General features: G+C 33.3%; 2 protein-coding genes across 9 annotated transcripts; both read left to right on the forward strand.

The window, feature by feature from the left end:
* Nucleotides 1-1,407: 1,407 nt before the first annotated feature.
* LOC147386835 (ecotropic viral integration site protein) lies at nt 1,408-2,721 on the forward strand. Its single transcript, XM_086424396.1, has 3 exons — nt 1,408-1,810; nt 1,967-2,074; nt 2,299-2,721. The coding sequence occupies exons 1-3, from the start codon at nt 1,700-1,702 to the stop codon at nt 2,515-2,517; spliced, it is 438 nt and encodes a 145-aa protein (XP_086280522.1). The 5' UTR covers nt 1,408-1,699; the 3' UTR covers nt 2,518-2,721.
* A 2,874-nt stretch (nt 2,722-5,595) lies between these two features.
* Nucleotides 5,596-14,525, forward strand: LOC147386836 (putative disease resistance protein At1g61300). Of its 8 annotated transcripts, none has more exons than XR_015171721.1 (5): nt 5,596-8,728; nt 12,839-12,947; nt 13,036-13,108; nt 13,424-14,108; nt 14,253-14,525. XR_015171721.1 is itself a non-coding variant. In XM_086422341.1 (3 exons), the coding sequence occupies exons 1-2, from the start codon at nt 5,823-5,825 to the stop codon at nt 13,440-13,442; spliced, it is 2,925 nt and encodes a 974-aa protein (XP_086278467.1). In that variant the 5' UTR covers nt 5,596-5,822; the 3' UTR covers nt 13,443-13,480; nt 13,904-14,525. The 8 variants fall into 8 exon arrangements, 4 of the variants coding, with proteins under 4 accessions (XP_086278467.1, XP_086278469.1, XP_086278468.1 ...); XR_015171722.1 differs by having other exon boundaries at nt 13,424-13,480; nt 14,028-14,525; XR_015171720.1 differs by having other exon boundaries at nt 13,424-14,525.
* The last annotated feature ends 4,503 nt before the right edge of the window (nt 14,526-19,028 follow it).

The following is a 19,028-nucleotide window of genomic DNA, read 5'->3' on the forward strand; positions in this document are numbered from 1 at the left end:
TTATATCTCTGTATGTTATCATATTTTGCTGTATCCCAAGTATATTGGCATATTCATGCACATAAAAACACCAATGTTCTTAGTTGGATGTACTAGTATATATATATATATATATATTGATAAAAAATTTATTCACATATTACTCTCATTGTCATGTAGAATATAGTTTTTTTTTTCACCCTTTTAGATTCTTTGATACTTGCTCTATTGTGCACGAAAAAGCTATTGATCTTCATTTTGATACTCCATATGGTTGCTTATTGTAGTTTGACGACTTATTAGTGTATTTTGGTGTCTGTTTTTATCATTTTCTGCTATATTTACAAAAAATTCCACAACATTACATCGAAGCCAAAATTCATCCCCCAACTTGGTTGGGGTTTGCTCTATATCAGAATTGGCTATGGAGGAAAATTATTCTAGCTAAGTTTGTAAGTAGGATATTTGATTTGGAAAGTGCGGAGGCTAGAGCCTCCTATTAATTTAGAGTGTTGTAAGGCATTCAAATATGTTTTATGAATTCAAAAGAGGGGTTGGTTTCAACGTAGGTAAAAGGAAACAAAATTCAGTTCTGATAGATTGTGGGTGTGGTGAAAACCTTACATCTTGGGATTTTGATTTTAGGAAGTATTTCAATGATTTGACGTTATATCCTAGGAGGGACCAAGGTGTTTAATTTCAGGTTTGGTGTCAATTTCATTCATTTCCTAGAAATGAAAGTATTTCGTAGTAATATTTTGGTAAGTGTTGAAAGGAGCATTTTATAGAAATGATGGAAATATTATGAAAATGATGGAAGAATTGAGAAACTTTTCATTGAAATGGTAGAAAATGATAAAATAAATAAGAAAGCGCATTCTGAAGTCATCAGACTACAATAAAACAACATGGAGTGGGCTAATGAAAATTAGTAGCATTCCTCTACATGCTGGCAAGGATATCTATGAGCGATGGTAAAAAACAACAACATTCTACATGGAAATGAAAACAATAATGTCACATTAATTCAATACACCATCATATTTATATACCTATTTAAATGAATAGACTATTAAGTACTAAATTCATACACTATTATATTTTTATTTTTTAAATAATAATGAGTAAATTGTCTAAGTTATTAGAATATGGATAATGGATGATTGCATGTTCATGTTGATTGTGCTAAAATGCATGCAAATACAACTAATCATAATTCATTTATACTAATAAGTGAATAATGTATGTTCTTTCTTTCAATTTATAACTTTAACTACTATATAAAGTTTTAAATAATATTTTTACAATCATTTTATTTTTTCCAAAAACGATATTTTTGCTTGAATATTATAATTTATTGAAATATTTGCACCAAAATCTTGTATTTTTATATATGGAATTTGATTATTCCTGTTGAACTTTACTATTCATTGAAATATTTCATGAAATGAGTAGTGATTTCCACCAAAATATACACAAAGGGGAATCGTTGGTTAAATTTCATGTCAAGACTTATATTTCTGTGAAAATATGTTAGAATTGGCCAAATGAACTTAGCCGAGTAATAGAACTATGTGCCTTATCGCAAATATCTTTGGTCTACGGAACAAATTTTGTTCCTCATTCAATTTGATCTAATTGTCAAACTAATTCTTGTATTTCAAAATCGTATTTAGTGGATTCTTTTCTATGGGTTACTTATTTGTGGGGTGGTGGGTTGATGCAAGCCTCTTACTATCTGTCTCACAAGTTGTTTGGGATGTCAAGAGGGTTTTCTATGATAGCTAATATGAAAATTAAGATGCTTATGATCGATGATGCAGACTCGAAGGTTGCTATTGAATGCAAAATTATGAGATTGTTTGTTTTCTGTTTTTATTTTTCCTGTTTCTGTGTTTCCCTGTTTGTGAGGTGGGAGTCCTCCTCCCCCTGCCCCCTTCTCTTTTGTTTAATGAAATTTCTCTATATTCATAAAAAAAAATTGTAGGTTGAAACGTTAACCAATCAAGAAGAAGTTGAATTGCGTGAAAAAATCAAAGCACTCGGATTAGAGGTTACGAAAGTGCCAACGAAGCCAAGAGAGAATCTTAACGAGGTAGTTTTTTGGTTCATTTTGAGCGATTTTCTTCTGTGAAAATTTTCAGTTCATTTATTGCCACCAACTTTTACTAATGCCACCCCAAGATGTGTGCTAATTCTTTAGTAATGTACATATGAATTGGTGTGGCATTACCAAAAGTTGGTGTAGCAATAGAATCTCTCTTCCTTTGAAAGGATGAAAATTCCTTACATCGTTGGAGTTTTCTTCTTTGTTTTTAGCTGGAAATAGCAAAGGAGTTGGACAAGTTATCAGCCAAGTTGGATGATGTAGATGAGATGATATCCACAGTAATGGCCACAGACCCAGAAGTGAAGAATCTATTGAGTAGCACTGCCGAGTTATGGATGCCAGTAATCACAACTACTTCTGATGAAAGGCGGAATTTTACAGCTTCGGTTGAAGATGGTAATTCCGAATCCCAAGGAAAAGATTCCTGATTGAAATTTAACATTCTTATACATCCTCATTTTAAATAAATAATGAATGATGTGGATTGAGGTAGTAAGGAAAGTTGTAGCTCTAACGATGATGATGAGCATTCGAGTATAATATATCGTTCATATTTATCTTCGATTTTTGTTTCTTTTGCAATAATGTTTTGTGAACTAAAAATTTCATGTATAAATTGAGTAGTTTATGAATTGGGGAGTGTATATCAATGGGTATTAAACAGATTTTCGAATTGAAACATATCAGTTGTGGTAACTTGAATTTGGATATACTGTTCAAATTTTCTATTCATCAAAAGTGGGTGTAAATGGGAATGAACTTGTCCCTGATATGTGTTAATTATACAAATTTCCCGAGTTTGTGAGGATAAATTTCAACCATTGGATTTTTGGTTAACCTGATGGGATCAAGAAGCATGCTATACTCATTTTGGTCATCTTGATATATAAATGCTTAGAACCAAATGTGCAAAAATTGGTTTGAAGCCACGTGGCATTTTTTTTTTTAGTATTATAGATGAAGCATGATATTACACATTTACAAGGCCCAAGGTTGTTGAATTTCATAAAATTTGATGGACCAAGGTCAAAATTTTCATTGTTGAATTTTTATTTTTACAAGTTGAAATTGTCAAATTAATGGAGGATGGGAGAAATTCGATGGCCCTAAGCTGTCAAATATGGGGAATATAAACAATTTTGATGGCTTGGAATCATTGAAATTCAATTTCTAAAATTCCTGGGCCTTGACCTGTCGAATTTCCCAATTTTCACATTGTGTTAAGAGTCATTGTGATACATCGTAGTATCATATTAAGATATAATTAACTTAATTAGAGAACCCTAATAGGGTTTACTTAGAAAATAATAATAAATCTTAATTAATTGAAGATAAACTCATTGTAGTAAATCTTATTTTATTTTTGATATCGTAAGGTACCCACATGGAAGTTTTCCAAGATGCAGCGGAGTAATTCAAGAGGCCATCGAATTTCAATCTTCATGAAAGTGTTTCATCGTGCAATATATGGTAAATCGGGAGGTCACCCAATTTTGAACAAGGGACCAGAGGGAACAAATCCTTGTAACGAAAGGGTTGGAGTTAACCTTATTACAATATTTTAGATATAATAATTTGTATAATAATCATGAGATAAGGTAGGGCTGTCTAAAATCCGAATCCAAATTTGAATTAGAAATCGAAAAATTAAATATTATTCAAAATTTTCGAATATGAAATTTGAATTCAGATGTTATTTTAGGGAAAATTATGAAAAAAATAAAAAAAAAATATTCATTTATAAAAAATAATTTAATTTTAAAAAAATTAGAAAAAAGATACAAATCCGATCATTCAAAGACTAGGTTTTTCTCTTTCTTCACTTTTCTATCATCTTTCTCTCTTCTCAACATTTGAAAAAACAAATCGAATTTTTTTCAAATACCGGTCATTCAAAGACCGGTTTTTCTTTCTCTTCACTTTTCTATCCTCTTTCTCTCTCCTCAACATTTAAAAAAAAAATCGAATTTTTTTAAAATACCGATCATTCAAAGACCGATTTTTCTCTCTCTTCACGTCTCTCTCCTCAACATTAAAAAAAATCGAATTTTTTTAAAACACCCGTCATTGAATGACCGATTTTTCTCTCTCTTCACTTCTCTCTCTTAATATTTAAAAAAAAATAGAATTTTTTTCTCTCTCCTCTTTTTTCAAATTCGATCGTTATATAGCTGTTTTTTAGTCGTTTTTTTACCGTTATTTAACCGTTATACTATAAAATTGAAATTGATGAGGAAGAGAGAATAAAGTTGTGTTGTTGAAATGGAGTAAATTTCATTGTTGAAATCGAAGAGAAAGAGAGAAGTGAAGAGAAAGAAAAATCGGTCTTTGAATGATCGATATTTAAAAAAAATTTGATTTTTTTTCCTCCCCTCTTTTTCAAATTCGATCGTTATATAACCGTTTTTTAGTCATTTTTTTTACCGTTATTTAACAGTTATACTATAAAGTTGAAATCGAGGAGGAAGAGAGAATAAAGTTGTGTTGTTAAAATGAAGTAAATTTCGTTGTTGAAATGGAGTAAATTTCATTATTAAAATCGAGGAGGAAGAGAGAAATAAAGAGAGAGAAAAATCGACCTTTGAATGACCGGTATTTAAAAAAAATTCGATTTTTTTTAAATGTTGAGGAGAGAGAAAGAGGATAGAAAAGTGAAGAGAGAGAAAAATCGATCTTTGAATGACCGGTATTTAAAAAGAATTCGATTTTTTTTAAATGTTGAGGAGAGAGAAAGTGGATAGAAAAGTAAAGAGAGAGAAAAATCGGTCTTTGAATAATCGGTATTTAAAAAAAATTCGATTTTTTTTAAAATGTTGAGAAGAGAAAAAGAGGATAGAAAAGTGAAGAGAGAGAAAAACCATTCTTTGAATGATCGGTATTTAAAAAAAAATCGATTTTTTTTAAAAATGTTGAGGAGAGAGAAAGATGATAGAAAAGTGAAGAGAGAGAAAAATCGGTCTTTGAATGACCAATATTTAAAAAAAAATTGATTTTTTTTTTTAAATATTGAGGAGAGAAAGATGATAGAAAAGTGAAGAGAGAGAAAAACCGATCTTTGAATGATCGAATTTGTATCTTTTTTCTAATTTTTTAAAAATTAGATTATTTTTGGTAAATAATTTTTTTTTTATTTTTTTATAATTTTCCCGTTATTTTAAGATTCAAATGGGTTTTGGATATGAATTCAGATGTTATTTTAGGATTCGATAATATCCGATCCGAATGCTTAATGATTATATATATAAATAAAAGAATATGCAAAATAACTATTTTTCTCTTTTCAAATATTGGATATTTATTTGTCTTTCACTTATTATATGACTGAACCGTTGGATCTTGCACACACGAACGGTGGCGATCTACGCATGCAATTAAAAGACACTTTCCAGCTGGTTTGCACTATCGAGACTGAATGATTACAAATTTTAGTATATTTCGGTCTTCATCCCTCTAAAACTTTTGATTTAAAAAAAAAACGAAAATTAAATTCAAAAACAAAACATACTTTTTTTCACTCTCTCATTTCTGATCGATCTCTTCTCCAAAGCTTCGGCTCTCTTCTCCAAAGCTTCTTCCTTTGCATACAGACCCGAACGAACCCTCTTTTCTCCTTCTCTCTCTCTCTCTCTCACACACACACACACACACACACACACACACACTCTCTCTCTCTCTCTCTCTCGGCAAAGCATATTCTCCACTCTTCGTCCTCTATATACAAATCCGATCGCCAATGGAGGCCTTGGCTACTCCCATCACAGAAGCTGCTAAATGCTCAATTCCTCTTCTTGGGCGTCAGATTGGTTATCTTCTTCACTGCAAGAGAAATCTTCGAAACCTTGTAAACAAAGTGAACGATTTGGTAACGGTGAGAAGTGGTGTTGACCGATTGGTCCAAAGAGCTCAGGAAAGTGGAGATTTGATCAAACCAGTGGTTGATGCATGGCTAAAAAAGGTGGATACTATTCGAAATGAGTTGATGCGATTGAATGCTGCGGATGAAGCGATCAATAGCTATTTCAAAGGGTGGTGTTGCAAACGCTACCATTTGGGAAAAGAAGCAAAAGAAAAGATTGGCATCGTAGAGACTCTCCTGAATGAAGGGAATGGCTTCAATACTGTATCAGATCCTGCACCTATTCCTGGCATAGAAGCCTTGCCCACTGGAGATTTTCAGGAGTTCGAGTCTAGAGATTCTGCTATGAAGGAAATCATCAAGGCATTGAAGGATGATAAGATCATCGTGATTGGGGTGTATGGAATGGGCGGGGTAGGCAAAACTACCTTAATGAAGGAAGTGGGGAAAAAGGTTGGCAGAAATCAACTTTTTGATGAGGTTATAATGGCCACTGTTTCCCAAAAACCAGGCTTAAAAAATATTCAAGAAGATATCGCACAGAACTTGGGGGTGAAACTTGATGAGCACAGTACTGAAACTATAAGAGCAAAACACTTGTCGACCAGCTTGAAGAACAGGAAACGTGTCCTTGTAATCTTGGATGATTTATGGGAGAGGCTGGACCTAGCTAATGTGGGAATCCCTTTAGGTGATGATCACAGGGGTTGCAAAGTCGTACTCACGACCAGAAGCCGAGATGTTTGTGGTCAAATGGATGCTCAAAAGAAGATCGAAATTAAAGGGCTATCAGAACAAGACTCGTGGAATTTGTTTCGACAGAAGGCGGGTGATGATGTGGATTCTCCTTCTTTGCAAACATCGGCTCGGGAGGTTGCTAATGAATGTGGAGGTTTGCCCTTAGCTCTTGTTACAATTGGCAGGGCATTGCGAGATAAGGACCAATACGTGTGGCAGGATACAGCTCGACAACTAAAAAAGTCTATCTGTGAGGGTATGACTCCGGTCCTTGCCTCGATAAAGTTGAGTTATGATTACCTAAGAAATGAAGAAATCAAAAGATGCTTCTTATTCTGTTGCTTTTTCCCTGAAGACTATAATATTAAAGAGGAGGAATTGATGTGGTATGTGATGGGAGAACGGATGCTTCGACATGTTGACACTATAGAGGAAGCGAGGGGTAGATTGCACACACTGATCGACAAGCTTGTAAGTGCATGTTTGTTGTTAGAAGGTGACAAGGCTGGATGTGTAAAGATGCATGACATTGTTCGTGATGCAGCCTTGTCAATTGCATCTGAAGAAAGCAATGGTTTTATAGTAGAAGCTGGCTTGAGATTACCACAGTGGCCGGACAATATAAATTTAGGGATATGCAAGCGAATATCACTAATGAGTAATGAAATCAGTAAGCTCCCTAGTCAACCTGAGTGCGCTCAACTCTTGACCTTATCGTTGTCCTTGAATTATTCTTTAAAGAACTTCCCTCATAGCTTTTTCGAAAGCATGACCTCCCTTGTGGCTCTAAATCTAGAACGTACTGCTATTTCCTCACTACCACCATCACTCTCACTCCTTGTGAACCTTCGAATGCTTCGACTAGATTCCACCTCAGTAAGTGATATATCAATAGTTGGAAATTTGAAGAAATTGGAAATGCTTTCTCTAACTAGAACTCAAATAAAACTGTTGCCGAAAGAGTTAATGGGATTGACCAATCTAAAGTTGTTAGACTTGTCAAAAATCCCGTTTCTTGAAACTATCCCAAAGAACCTGATGTTGAGTTTTTCTCGCTTAGAGGAATTTTATATGCTGGAGCCAAACTACTTTAAAGGGTGGGTCACCGAAGGAGGTAAGGCTACATTAGCTGAGTTGACATCCTTAAACTTGACTAATTTATGCGTAGAAGTTGGTGATGTCAAATATTTTCCCGATGAGATTTCCAAATGTTGGGAAAACCTAACAAAGTGCCGTATAAATGTGGGTGGAAGTTATTGGAGGGTGTCTCCATACCCCAAGGCTATGAAACTCTTTGCTAATTCAACATCAGATCGACTTCCAAATTTGCTCAAGGTGCTATTGGGAAAAATGGATCATCTTTATCTGTATAGCTGCCACCATTTCAAAAAAATTTCGAATCTTGATGCAGCAGGATTTGTCAACTTGAAATATCTTCAAGTAGACAATTGTAGTGAAATGGAATGTCTTGTAAGTGTGATGGAAGAGGAAAATATGGTAGAAGAGGTCCACCAGACTACTACTATTACTTCTTCTTCACGTACCAGGCAGACGAATTCTTATGATGTTTCTAATCCAGCTTTTCGACCACCTCCTCTGATTTTCACGAACCTAACAAATCTAAAAATCACCTATTGTTATAAGTTGAAGTACCTCTTCCCAATGAGAGTGGTTCTCGGTCTCCTGCAACTACAAGAACTTGAAGTCCATGTTTCCTTCGAGATGGAGAAAATAATTGTAGATGACGAAGATAGAGCAAAAACAGGAGGGGAATGTAATATGATTCTCCCTAAATTGAAGACACTGAAATTATCCAATCTATTTCAATTGAAAAGTATATATCAGCAGAATATACTTTTTGATTGGCCTTCCTTGGAGTATCTATCGGTGAAGTCATGTGGTAATTTGAAGAAGCTCCCTTTTGGTCCCCAGAGTGCTCCCAGGCTAAGGGAGGTCGCTGTTGACTGTGTTGATCCTAATCAATGGTTTGAATGTCTTGAATGGGAAGACCAAAGTGTCAAGTTGCGCCTACGACCCCTTCTCCGGTAAATTTCGATCTCAACCCTTTTTAATTTTTTTTGGTCTTCGGCTCTTTTTAAGTTTCAATTTAGTCTCAAATTAAATTAACTTAATCTTTCATAGTTCACATTTCATACACAATAAAACAACACTTGTGTTGCAGAATTAGGGGTGCAACTTGATCCAGTTCAAACTAAGAATTGAACCAAACTACGGCTTTAGTTGACTTTGTTCATTTTAGAACAACTTGCGGTTTGGTTCTGGGTTAAGAAAATGGAGAATTGATCAATACAATTCAGTTCAAATCTTGGCTCAAGACTTGTATAGAACCGAACCAAACCGAAAATTGAATTCTTAATGACATTATTTTTTAGGAGTAAAGAAATAGATTAATGAATTTTTTTTTTATATGGATAAATTAATGACTTATTTTTTTGATGAATAAATTATTTGAAATTTCATGTTCATTATTATTTTTTCATTAAAAATATGTTTTTTCCAAGTAGATTTATACGCTATTGGCAACTCATAGAACCGAACCAAATCAAACCGACCTCGTTTTGGTTTGGTTCTATAAATAATTCGGTTCGATTCTAGTTCTTATTTAGTGGAACCGACCGATGTTGGTTTGATTTTGATTTGGCTCCAAACGGAACCAAGTTGCATCCCTAAGTAAGATTACAGTCTTGTCGATAGTCATGTTAATGAGACAAATTGTGTTTGAAACTGAATGATCTGATTTCTGAATTTAAAAATGTTTATTTGTTCACCACAATTTTCTTTTTAATACAAAAATTTCCCAGAGTAATTGGCATCCAATTTTGCATTAAGAAACATTATTTTACCACAAAAAGGTCTTTAAATTTGTTTGTAAAAGAGACACTAGTGAGTAGTCATAAATATCTCATGGATTTAAGTGCGTGTTTGATTGTTGAGAAAATATTAGTGGGCAAATCATTTTCTACTGTTTGGGCACAACGTGGAAAATTATTTTTGTTGCTTGAATTCCATAATAAAAAATCAAAAAAATATTATTTTAATTTGAATTTTGTTATAATTATGAAAAAAAAAAATAAAATGAAAAAATCATTTTTTTTTAAAAATTATTTGAATTATTACACCCCAATTTCTTAAATTATTAGAGAACTACTATTGGTACCCTCAAACTTTTTTAGAAAACTATTATTGGCACCTTACATTGTAATTATTCCGCTCCAATTTCTTAAATTAGTTACCACAGCCTAATTAAAGATTATAATCCATTCTTCAAACATTACAAAGGTTTAGTTCAAATTATAATCTCAACATTATAACACTCGTTCAAATAATTTTAGTATTTGTTTACAATTATGATTAGGCTCATATAAAATCCTAAAAAAAATAAATAAAAAAATAAATCAAATCTTGCAAATAATAAGATAATTTCTTTTGGCAGCCCAACTTTTAATTATTATTATTATTATTTTTTTATTTGGTGTGTAATCAATAAAATTTGGGGTGCCAATAGCAACTCTCTAACTTCATTTAAAAAAAAAATTGATATAATTTAAAATTAATTATTCAATCAGAAATTTACAAAAAAAAAAAAAAAAATTGATTTAGATAATTTTAATTTTTTGATAAAAATGATTAAGTTTTAACAATTTAAATATTTATTTTATAAATAAAATTATGATTTTGTTTGATTTCATTTTTTATGTGCTTTTCTATTTTGTTTAACTTTATTTATAAAATAAATATTGATTTTTTTTTTCGGATGCTAGAAAATTGTTTTTCAAGGGGGAGGGGGTAAGAAAATGATTTGCCATTAATGAAGAAAAATCAAGGGTGTTGACAAATCGTTTTCTTTAGAAATTTAGAGTTTTTGACACGTCGAACACTGGAAAATTGTAATTTTCATGGAATTTCAATTTTTCCCTAATTTTCCGTGCAATCAAACATACTTAAGTGTTCTTTTTTAGCTTTTATTTTTATTTTTATTTTTTTTTTATAAGGAGTTTTAATTAAATCTACCAACCAATCTGATTTATGTCCAAGTCAAGGAGGTTAGTGTGTGTGGACGAACTTCTATACGGATTGGCGGGCTTAACATTACAGGGCTTAGTCGGCCCAAAAAAGTATTTGAAATTATGTTGAAACTTAATTGGTTGAGTTGGGTTTCGAGGTTACTTGGCCCAACACTCAAGGAACACTCACCAAGTCAACTCATCAATTCACTCGAGTCAACTTGAAATTGTCTGAGTCAGCTAAAAAATGCATCAAGTTGAATTTGGTCGTCTTTCTTCCCTTTTGATCTTTTGGTTTGAATCAGAGATGGCAACCATTTGTGTTGCATTATTTCTTGCAATATGGGTTTGGAATTTCTGTGTTTTCAACTTTGTTTTCTTAACCTGAGTTTTTAAATTTGAGTATTTCACTTTGTATTCTTGTGGATTCTTCTTTTTGTTGATATTTAGATACTGTAAGGGTTTATCGTTATTGTGATTATTGGGTTTCCTTTTAAACAAGAACGTAGATCTTTCCGTTATAATACTCTATCCAAGAGTTATCAGTATTTATCAAATCTGTTCATATCTAATCCAACGCTATTAGATCAATTGACAAGAAAGACATGTCTTTTCTCGGAGGAAATGAAACATTTGATTCTTGTAACAAGAGAAGGATTTATTTATTTATTTAAATTGAAATGCTATTTTAGACTCTAATGTATGTTTTCACTTTTAGCAAACCCAAAAGAGTGCTGATTTTTTCTAATTCAACCTGACAAACTAACTCAAAATAAACATGTGCAGTTGTGTATGCTGAGGGAAAATAATCGACTGTTCTTGCATGTGCCACATCAATGAGTTTTTGAGTTAGTTTGTCAAACTAACCCAAAAGAGTGCTGATTTTTTATATTTTTTTTACTTACTTAAAAGTAGACTTGTGTTTGATCTCTACTGTGAGGAGATCATCCTTACTAAAAATCAGTCTTCCAACTCTATTAAAAGTGATTTAGAAAAAATAAATAGATGGTCCATAGTTCATTACACTACGTGAAAATCCCAAATTAAAAAAAAAAAAATTGATGGGCCTGACCCGTCAATTTTTAATATCGAAATTCCGCGGCCTTCGAATCACGTTTCCCATCTCCACTCGATCTCACTCACTTTCATTGTTTGTTTCTCGATCTCATCTCTCTCTCTTTCTCTATCTCTCTCTCTCACTCTCTTTCTGTCTCTCTCACAGTCATCGATTGACCTCTCTATATCTATCTCTTACAGTCTTTCTCGATCAATCGACCTCTTCATCTCTTTCTCACAGTCGTTCTCTTGATCGATCGACCTCTCCATCTCTCTCTCTCACAGTCTCTCCCTCAATCAATCTCTCTTTCGATCTGTCTCCCTCGATAGATCTCTCTCACTTTCGGATCTCTCTGATGCAATCGCAATCGAATTTGAAGTCTCTAGGGTTTCGATTTCAGTCACAATCTGTGGTCTTAGATTGGAAGCTGAGTTTCTGCTAAGGTGTTCTCACTTTTCAAGGTATGATCAACTGTAAATCTTGATTTGAAGAGAATCAACTGTAAATTCGATGATGATTTGTGAGATTATTCTGTTTGTTGACGTTTTGAAGGTATATGAGGTGGAAAGTTTGGTTTTTTGTTAATTTTTGTCGTACAATGAACATCTTTTAGTGTTTTCAGGTGTTTGTTGATCTTCTAAAGCAATCAGTTAGGTTCTATTTTTTGTTTCTGTGAAATTGGTTTCCAAATGTTGAATTAGATGGTTAGATTCTTGAGAAATCATAGCCATGTAGATTATCTAGCAGAGCAAAAAGGAGTTTTTAGGGTTAACTGCATTGATTGCCTTGATCGAACAAATGTTACCCAGGTATGCTAGTTTTTCTTTAGTTCCTTCTGGTATGTTATGGACTTATAGTTACCTCATCTTCTCATATAGACTGAGGACCCTCTCTGATGCATTTGTAGTTTTGGTTCTAGTTATTTTCTCCGTAACTAGTTCTTTGATTTCCTTGTATTTGCAATTTCTCTCTGCTTTCTAATGAAAATGCATTTTATTCATAACAGAAGAAAAAAACTTCAGTTCTTTGTTGCAAATTGATTCATGAACTTTATTCAAATGTCTTGCTTTCAGAGTTACTTGGCTAGGAAATCGTTATATTCACAACTGCAGAGGATGGGAGCAATTCCCTCGACAGAGCATATATCCATGATCAGTGACATTTATGAGAAGTTCAAGATATGTAAGAAAATTTTCACAATTCTAGTTTTGTGTTTCCCTTGTTAAGTTGGAAGATGCTTGTAGTTATGTTGTCTACTTTATTATGATAGTATGGGTTGAACAAGGGGATGAGATAAGTCTGGAATATTCTGGGACAAATGCTCTGAAAGGGGACCTTGTCAGGTATCTTGCAATCATCTACCATTTATCTCTGTTGCAGACATCTCTTAAGTTGCTCAATATCCTGCAAGAAACTAAACTCTGGAATCATGATAATTTTATAAGAATTTATTGTTGATTGTTTAACAGAAAAACGAATTTGAAATGGTTTTCTTATGTTTTAAATAGAAATCTGTGCTTAAAACTACTGACTATTAATGCAAGATAAACGTTAATTGTGAAATAAAAAAGAATACTTTGTTGCTGCTTCTACATTTAGAACAAATATTCTTGAATTGTGCTTTATCATCTCCTATACTTTCATGACTGCGTATGCAGGGGGAGGGTGAGGAGCTAAAGAATCTCAAGAATGTCTCTCTATTGCTGCCAGCTTGAGTACGTGTTAATTTATTGATTAGTATTAGAATAATGATTAATGCACATGATCTTGGTACGAGGTTGGGTGCGTGGCTGATGTGGCAAGGGCACAGAATCGCACATCTTTTTCCTGTGTATTCCGATGAAAATCATCTATGGTTCTGTGCCCTTGCCATGTCAGCCGCATACCCAACTGTGTACCAAGACCGCGTAATTAAAATCATGTAATTAAACATTAAATTACATGAAATTCCTAACTCTTTTGCTTGGTCTTCAATTCCTTCTGAGTTTGGTTTTCTTCAAATTTAATTCCTTCATAGTTCAAACATTAAATTAATTAAACCATGCTTGTCAGGTAATTAAAATCATGTAGTGGGACAGCTTTTGTTTGAAACTTGATGATCAGAATTCTTCATTTAAATACTTGTATTTGTTTCCCACAATTTTCTGAAAATATTTCCAAGATAGATCAAAAGTTCCATTAGTGCCACATGGAGAACAGAGATCAGAACTAATCTGAATCCTCTACCTTGAGCATACATCACTGCTTCCTTTTTTTTTGCAGTCATCTCTATGAGGATAATTTTCTCTTCAATTAAACTAGCCCAACCTGCAAACACAACAGCGCCCAAAGTGATCTGTTGAAGTAAGTTTTCTAGTTTAAAACTATGTTCCTCGTTATGCACTTATAGAAATATGTCGAAACCTAAGTTTTACAAAAACTTCTCATAGAGAATGTATGTTAATGTATTGCAAAAAAATGTTGAAGTTGGTAAGCTTTCATGTGCAGGCGGACGTAATGAGAGGATGGCTGAGCCTAGAGGAGAGGAAATTGATGTGTGTAATGAAAGTTTTTTTTTTTTTGTTTTCTTCAATGGTTGATGGTGGTGTTGTTTGAGAGACGATGATTTTGTGTGAGCTTCAGTATGTAACAGGTGGGTTGTACTAGTTGTGCTGTTGTTGGAGTGAAATTTAGACAAATAATTAAGGCCCTTGGGATATCTGCTATACTAAAACTAAGATTGGTACGGTTAATCTTTTATGAAAGCTTATCAAAGATTAATATGAATTGAAATGGGTCTATTGGATTTTATTTTATTTTTTATGTTAAATGTTGCAATGCTTAGTAAGATTCATTTTTTTTTTCCCTTCAGTTAATGTATTTAAAGTAATTCTGTTTTAATTAGTTCATGGAGAAAATGCTCTAGAAAAGGACACTTGCCTCTTCAACTTTTGGTTTTTGTTGATCAATTTGAAGAACATAATTTGGACAGTTTGTAAGGGATCTTTGTAATAGTCTCTATAATGGGCTTGCAACTGAAGTCTTACATTGGAACCCAATACTGATGAGTATGGAATTTTAAATGTTTTGTTGGTTATTATTTATGATTGAGCCTTCAACGAAACATACGTGTCTATCAATCTCTTGAGTTTATGGGGGGTTTCCAAGTGAAATTAACTGTATTAAATTATTTTTAAAATGTATTTCTGTTAATTAACTTGGGGAATTACAGAGCATAGTGAAATTTTCAATGACCTTGATAAAAATTTCTTCTTAAGTTTCCTTGTCCCGGAATCCAAAACCAAGATATCTTGGATAAGTAAACTCATTTTGTATGAGTCAAAGCTATATTTAAACTGTATTAAATTATTTTTAAAATGTATTTATGTTAAATAGGATTTTATTTATGTTCTATGAACAATGCAAAGAATTAAATTCGTAAACATCATTTTTTTAATTAGGTTAAGAAAACAGAATTTAATTTTTCCCAAATTTTAAAACCACACCTCTACGTTAAATTAACAGATGATTGGTTAAGATCAATTGATAGGTATAGAGATTTTGTTGGCACATCGTATACGTGTAATCAAATTGATGGTGAATATCAATGTGCACGTCTTTTATCTTCATTCTCAAAAGAAGTAAGGTAGAGGCAAGAGTAGAGCCAGGATTCTATTGTAGTGGGGGCAAACAACTATAGTTAATGGTCAGTTGAAGAGTTTGAAGATGAATGGTTTTGGAGAGAAATTCAATGATTTTTTGTTGGAAGTTGAAGAAAAGGATATTTAAGTCATCTTTTCCAATTAGTCTATGAGAGAAGGTCCTGTCAAGTGGCAATGTCATCTTAAAAAACTGAGAGGGTTGTCTCAAAATGAGACATGTTATTAGTTGAAAATACAGGGTTGTTTCAAAATTTTCGTGAAAGCAGATGGATTCTCTTATTCTAATTAATTCTTAACCCTTGCCAAGTTAGGTCATGTTTTACTCTATATTTAAAATAAATAAAAAATTATTCTTTCCTTTTCTAGTTTAAATCATGAGTTGGGCTAGTGTTTCTAAATTGGTAAAGATATATTAATGTGCCCATATGCATAGCCATGTAGCCCAAAACCACACCATGGCCCTCTTGATTTCATTAGGTGGTGATGATTTAAGGAAAAAAGATTCAAATGTTTTTTTTCATGATCGAAGTCTTTGAAAGTTGACTGGAAGTGGACACCCAAATTTAAAATTAATATCCACATGCATAGCAATGTTTTTTTTCTAGCATCAACCCAATGAGTGCAAAAACCACATATTTCCTAGAGATCACCACCATCTTATAAAGAAAAATATTTTTTCTAATTGCATTTTTCTTTTATCTTTAATAATATATGATAGTATTTTTTTTTTAGGTGTTTGGTTCAAAAGGATCATCCAATCACTTGAAGAAATTTTTTCTCAATCGCACTAATTTCATAATCTCTTGTAATTAAAAGCTAAAGTGTTTGGTTTATGATGTCCTTTGTTTAGGTTGCAACGTCGTCTATTGCTGAAACAAATTAAAGCTATACTATCTCCCTTGTACTTTTTTTTTTTTTTTTTTTTTGAATAAGCAAGGGATTAGTGGTTAATGGAGGTAAAGATTAATTCAACAGGATTTGAACTTAAGTCATCACAACATGACCAAGGAATCAAATTTTCCCTTGTCAATTTTTTTTTTCAACAGACCGAACCATCATACTAATGGAGGATGGGAGAAATTTGATGACTCTAAGCCGTCGCCGTCAAATCGGAGAACATAAAAAATGTCAATGCCGTCGAAATTCGGTTTCTAATATTTGTGAGCTTTGATCAGTCAAAATTATCAATTTTTACATAGAGCATGGGTTGGAGTCAATGTTTTAAAAATCGGATCAGACCAACCAGTCCAACCAAGTTGAGCTAGACCCGTTAGCTTCTTGGGTTGAGTCAACTGAAAAAAATAATTTATAAAAAATAACTGACTCACTTGATTTTACAGGATTGTGTAAAGATCTGTTCAATTTTTAGATGACTTCGAACATACCCATCACAATTTGGTGGATAGTTGAGATGCCCCCTTGACCTTGTTTCTAGATCACACAACACACTGGCAAACATGTCTTGGAAGATTTCGGTGGATATCCTTTTGATGAACAAAATAATGATTAAATTTATGAAAATAACGAAAAATGGTAAATTTCTCATACAATGGACTTTTAAATACACATATATTTATTCAATAGTAGAAAATAATTTTTATTAGTTATATCTCTGTATGTTATCATATTTTGCTGTATCCCAAGTTTATTGGCATATTCATGCACATAAAAACACCAATGTTCTTAGTTGGATGTGTTAAGAAATATAGGGTTATTTTTTATTTATTGTTTATTTAAGGGTAGAATAGTCTTTTCAATTTTCTTTGACTTAACCTATATATAGTCTCTTTGTATTTAGGTTAAATCATTCTTTTTGTATTCAATTGCTTTTACGTAGAATCAATAAAACAGGAGCCTTTTTCTTTTTCTGTGTGTTTTTGGATTGTTTAACATGGTATCAGAGCGTTCATGGAACGAGGTTTGATATTTTTCTGTGTGTTTTTTTTAGACGATTTTGAAAGGGTTTTCGTTCAGTTTCTGCAATCTGAAAAGAGACGATTTCGATAGGGTTTTTGTTCAGTTTCTGCAATCTGAAAAGAGACGATTTCGATAGGGTTTTCATTCAGTTTCTGCAATCTGGTATTTGGTTTTCCTTTCTTTTACGATCTGGTTATCTTTGTTTCTATTTATTATGGCTACTGAAAGAGACGATTCGCTTCAATCTGTGAGTGTGAGGTTGGATGGAAAGAATTATTCGTATTGGAGTTACGTGATGAGAAATTTTCTTAAGGGTAAAAAGATGTGGGGATATGTTAGTGGAACTTCTGTGAAACCTAGGAATACTGATGAGGGTTACGCTGCTTTGATAGATACCTGGGAAGCAAACAATGCAAAAATTATTACTTGGATTAACAATTCTGTTGAGCATTCCATAGGTACACAGTTGGCGAAGTATGAGACAGCAAAGGAGGTTTGAGATCATCTGCAAAGGTTATTCACTCAGTCCAATTTTGCAAAGCAGTATCAATTGGAGAATGACATACGAGCTCTTCAACAGAAGAACATGAGTATTCAGGAGTTTTATTCTGCTATGACAGATCTTTGGGATCAATTGGCTCTTACAGAATCGGTAGAATTAAAGGCATGTGGTGCCTATATTGCTCGGAGAGAGCAGCAACGGTTGGTACAATTTTTAACGGCTCTTCACAGTGATTTTGAAGGACTTAGAGGTTCAATTTTGCATCGTTCTCCACTTCCTTCTGTTGACTCAGTTGTTAGTGAGTTATTGGCTGAAGAAATACGTCTTAAGTCTTATTCTGAAAAGGGAATTATTTCTACTTCTAGTCCTTCTGTGTTAGCAGTACCTTCTAAGTCCCCTTCTAATAATCAGAATAAGCCTTACACACGAGTTGCCTTCGATGAGTGTAGTTTCTGTAAGCAGAAAGGACATTGGAAGGCTCAGTGTCCTAAGTTGAGACAGCAGAATCAATCGCAGCAGCAATTTCAAGCTTGGAAGCCTGGCAACCAGTCACAATCTAATGCTCATAGACCATCTCAGGGTTATAAACCACCACAGTCTAATACTGCAGCAGTAGTTTCATTAGATCCCTTCACTGATCCTAGTACTCTGGCTGAGCAATTTCAGAAGTTTCTCTCTTTACAACCACAAGCTATGTCTGCTTTTTCTTCAGTAGGTCAGTTGCCTCATAGTTCTTCAGGTATGTCACATTCTGTATGGGTCTTGGATTCTGGTGCTTCACATCATATGTCTCCAGATTTTTCATCTTTTACTTCTGTGTCTCCTTCGAATTCTATTCCTGTCATGACTGCTGATGGCACTCCTATGCCTTTAGCAGGTGTTGGTTCTGTTGTCACACCGCACTTGTCTCTCCCTAATGTTTATCATATTCCTAAACTCACATTAAATCTTGCTTCTGTTGGTCAGTTATGTGATTCTGGTAATTTAGTCACGTTTTCCTCTTCTTCTTGTTATGTGCAGGATCTGCAGTCTCAGAAGCTGATTGGGACAGGCCGTAGGAAGGGAGGATTATATATTTTGGATGAGTTAAAAGTGCCAGTTGCTGCTGCTACTAGTGTTGATTTGTCTTCTTTTCGTTTGAGTCCTTCTTCTTCTAGTTTTTATTTATGGCATTCTCTCCTAGGTCATGTTTCGTCTTCTCGT

The sequence above is a fragment of the Akebia trifoliata genome, chromosome 14, assembly GCF_017979445.1.
Source record: "Akebia trifoliata isolate Shusen 1 chromosome 14, ASM1797944v1, whole genome shotgun sequence".
Lineage (NCBI taxonomy): Eukaryota > Viridiplantae > Streptophyta > Magnoliopsida > Ranunculales > Lardizabalaceae > Akebia > Akebia trifoliata.

Coding starts and splice junctions, on each gene's coding strand:
- LOC147386835 (XM_086424396.1), top strand. CDS start 1,700: ATGCAAGCCTCTTACTATCTGTCTCACAAGTTGTTTGGGATGTCAAGA. Junction 1,811..1,966: donor TCGATGATGCAGACTCGAAG/GTTGCTATTGAA, acceptor AAAAAATTGTAG/GTTGAAACGTTAACCAATCA. Junction 2,075..2,298: donor CAAGAGAGAATCTTAACGAG/GTAGTTTTTTGG, acceptor CTTTGTTTTTAG/CTGGAAATAGCAAAGGAGTT.
- LOC147386836 (XM_086422340.1), top strand. CDS start 5,823: ATGGAGGCCTTGGCTACTCCCATCACAGAAGCTGCTAAATGCTCAATT.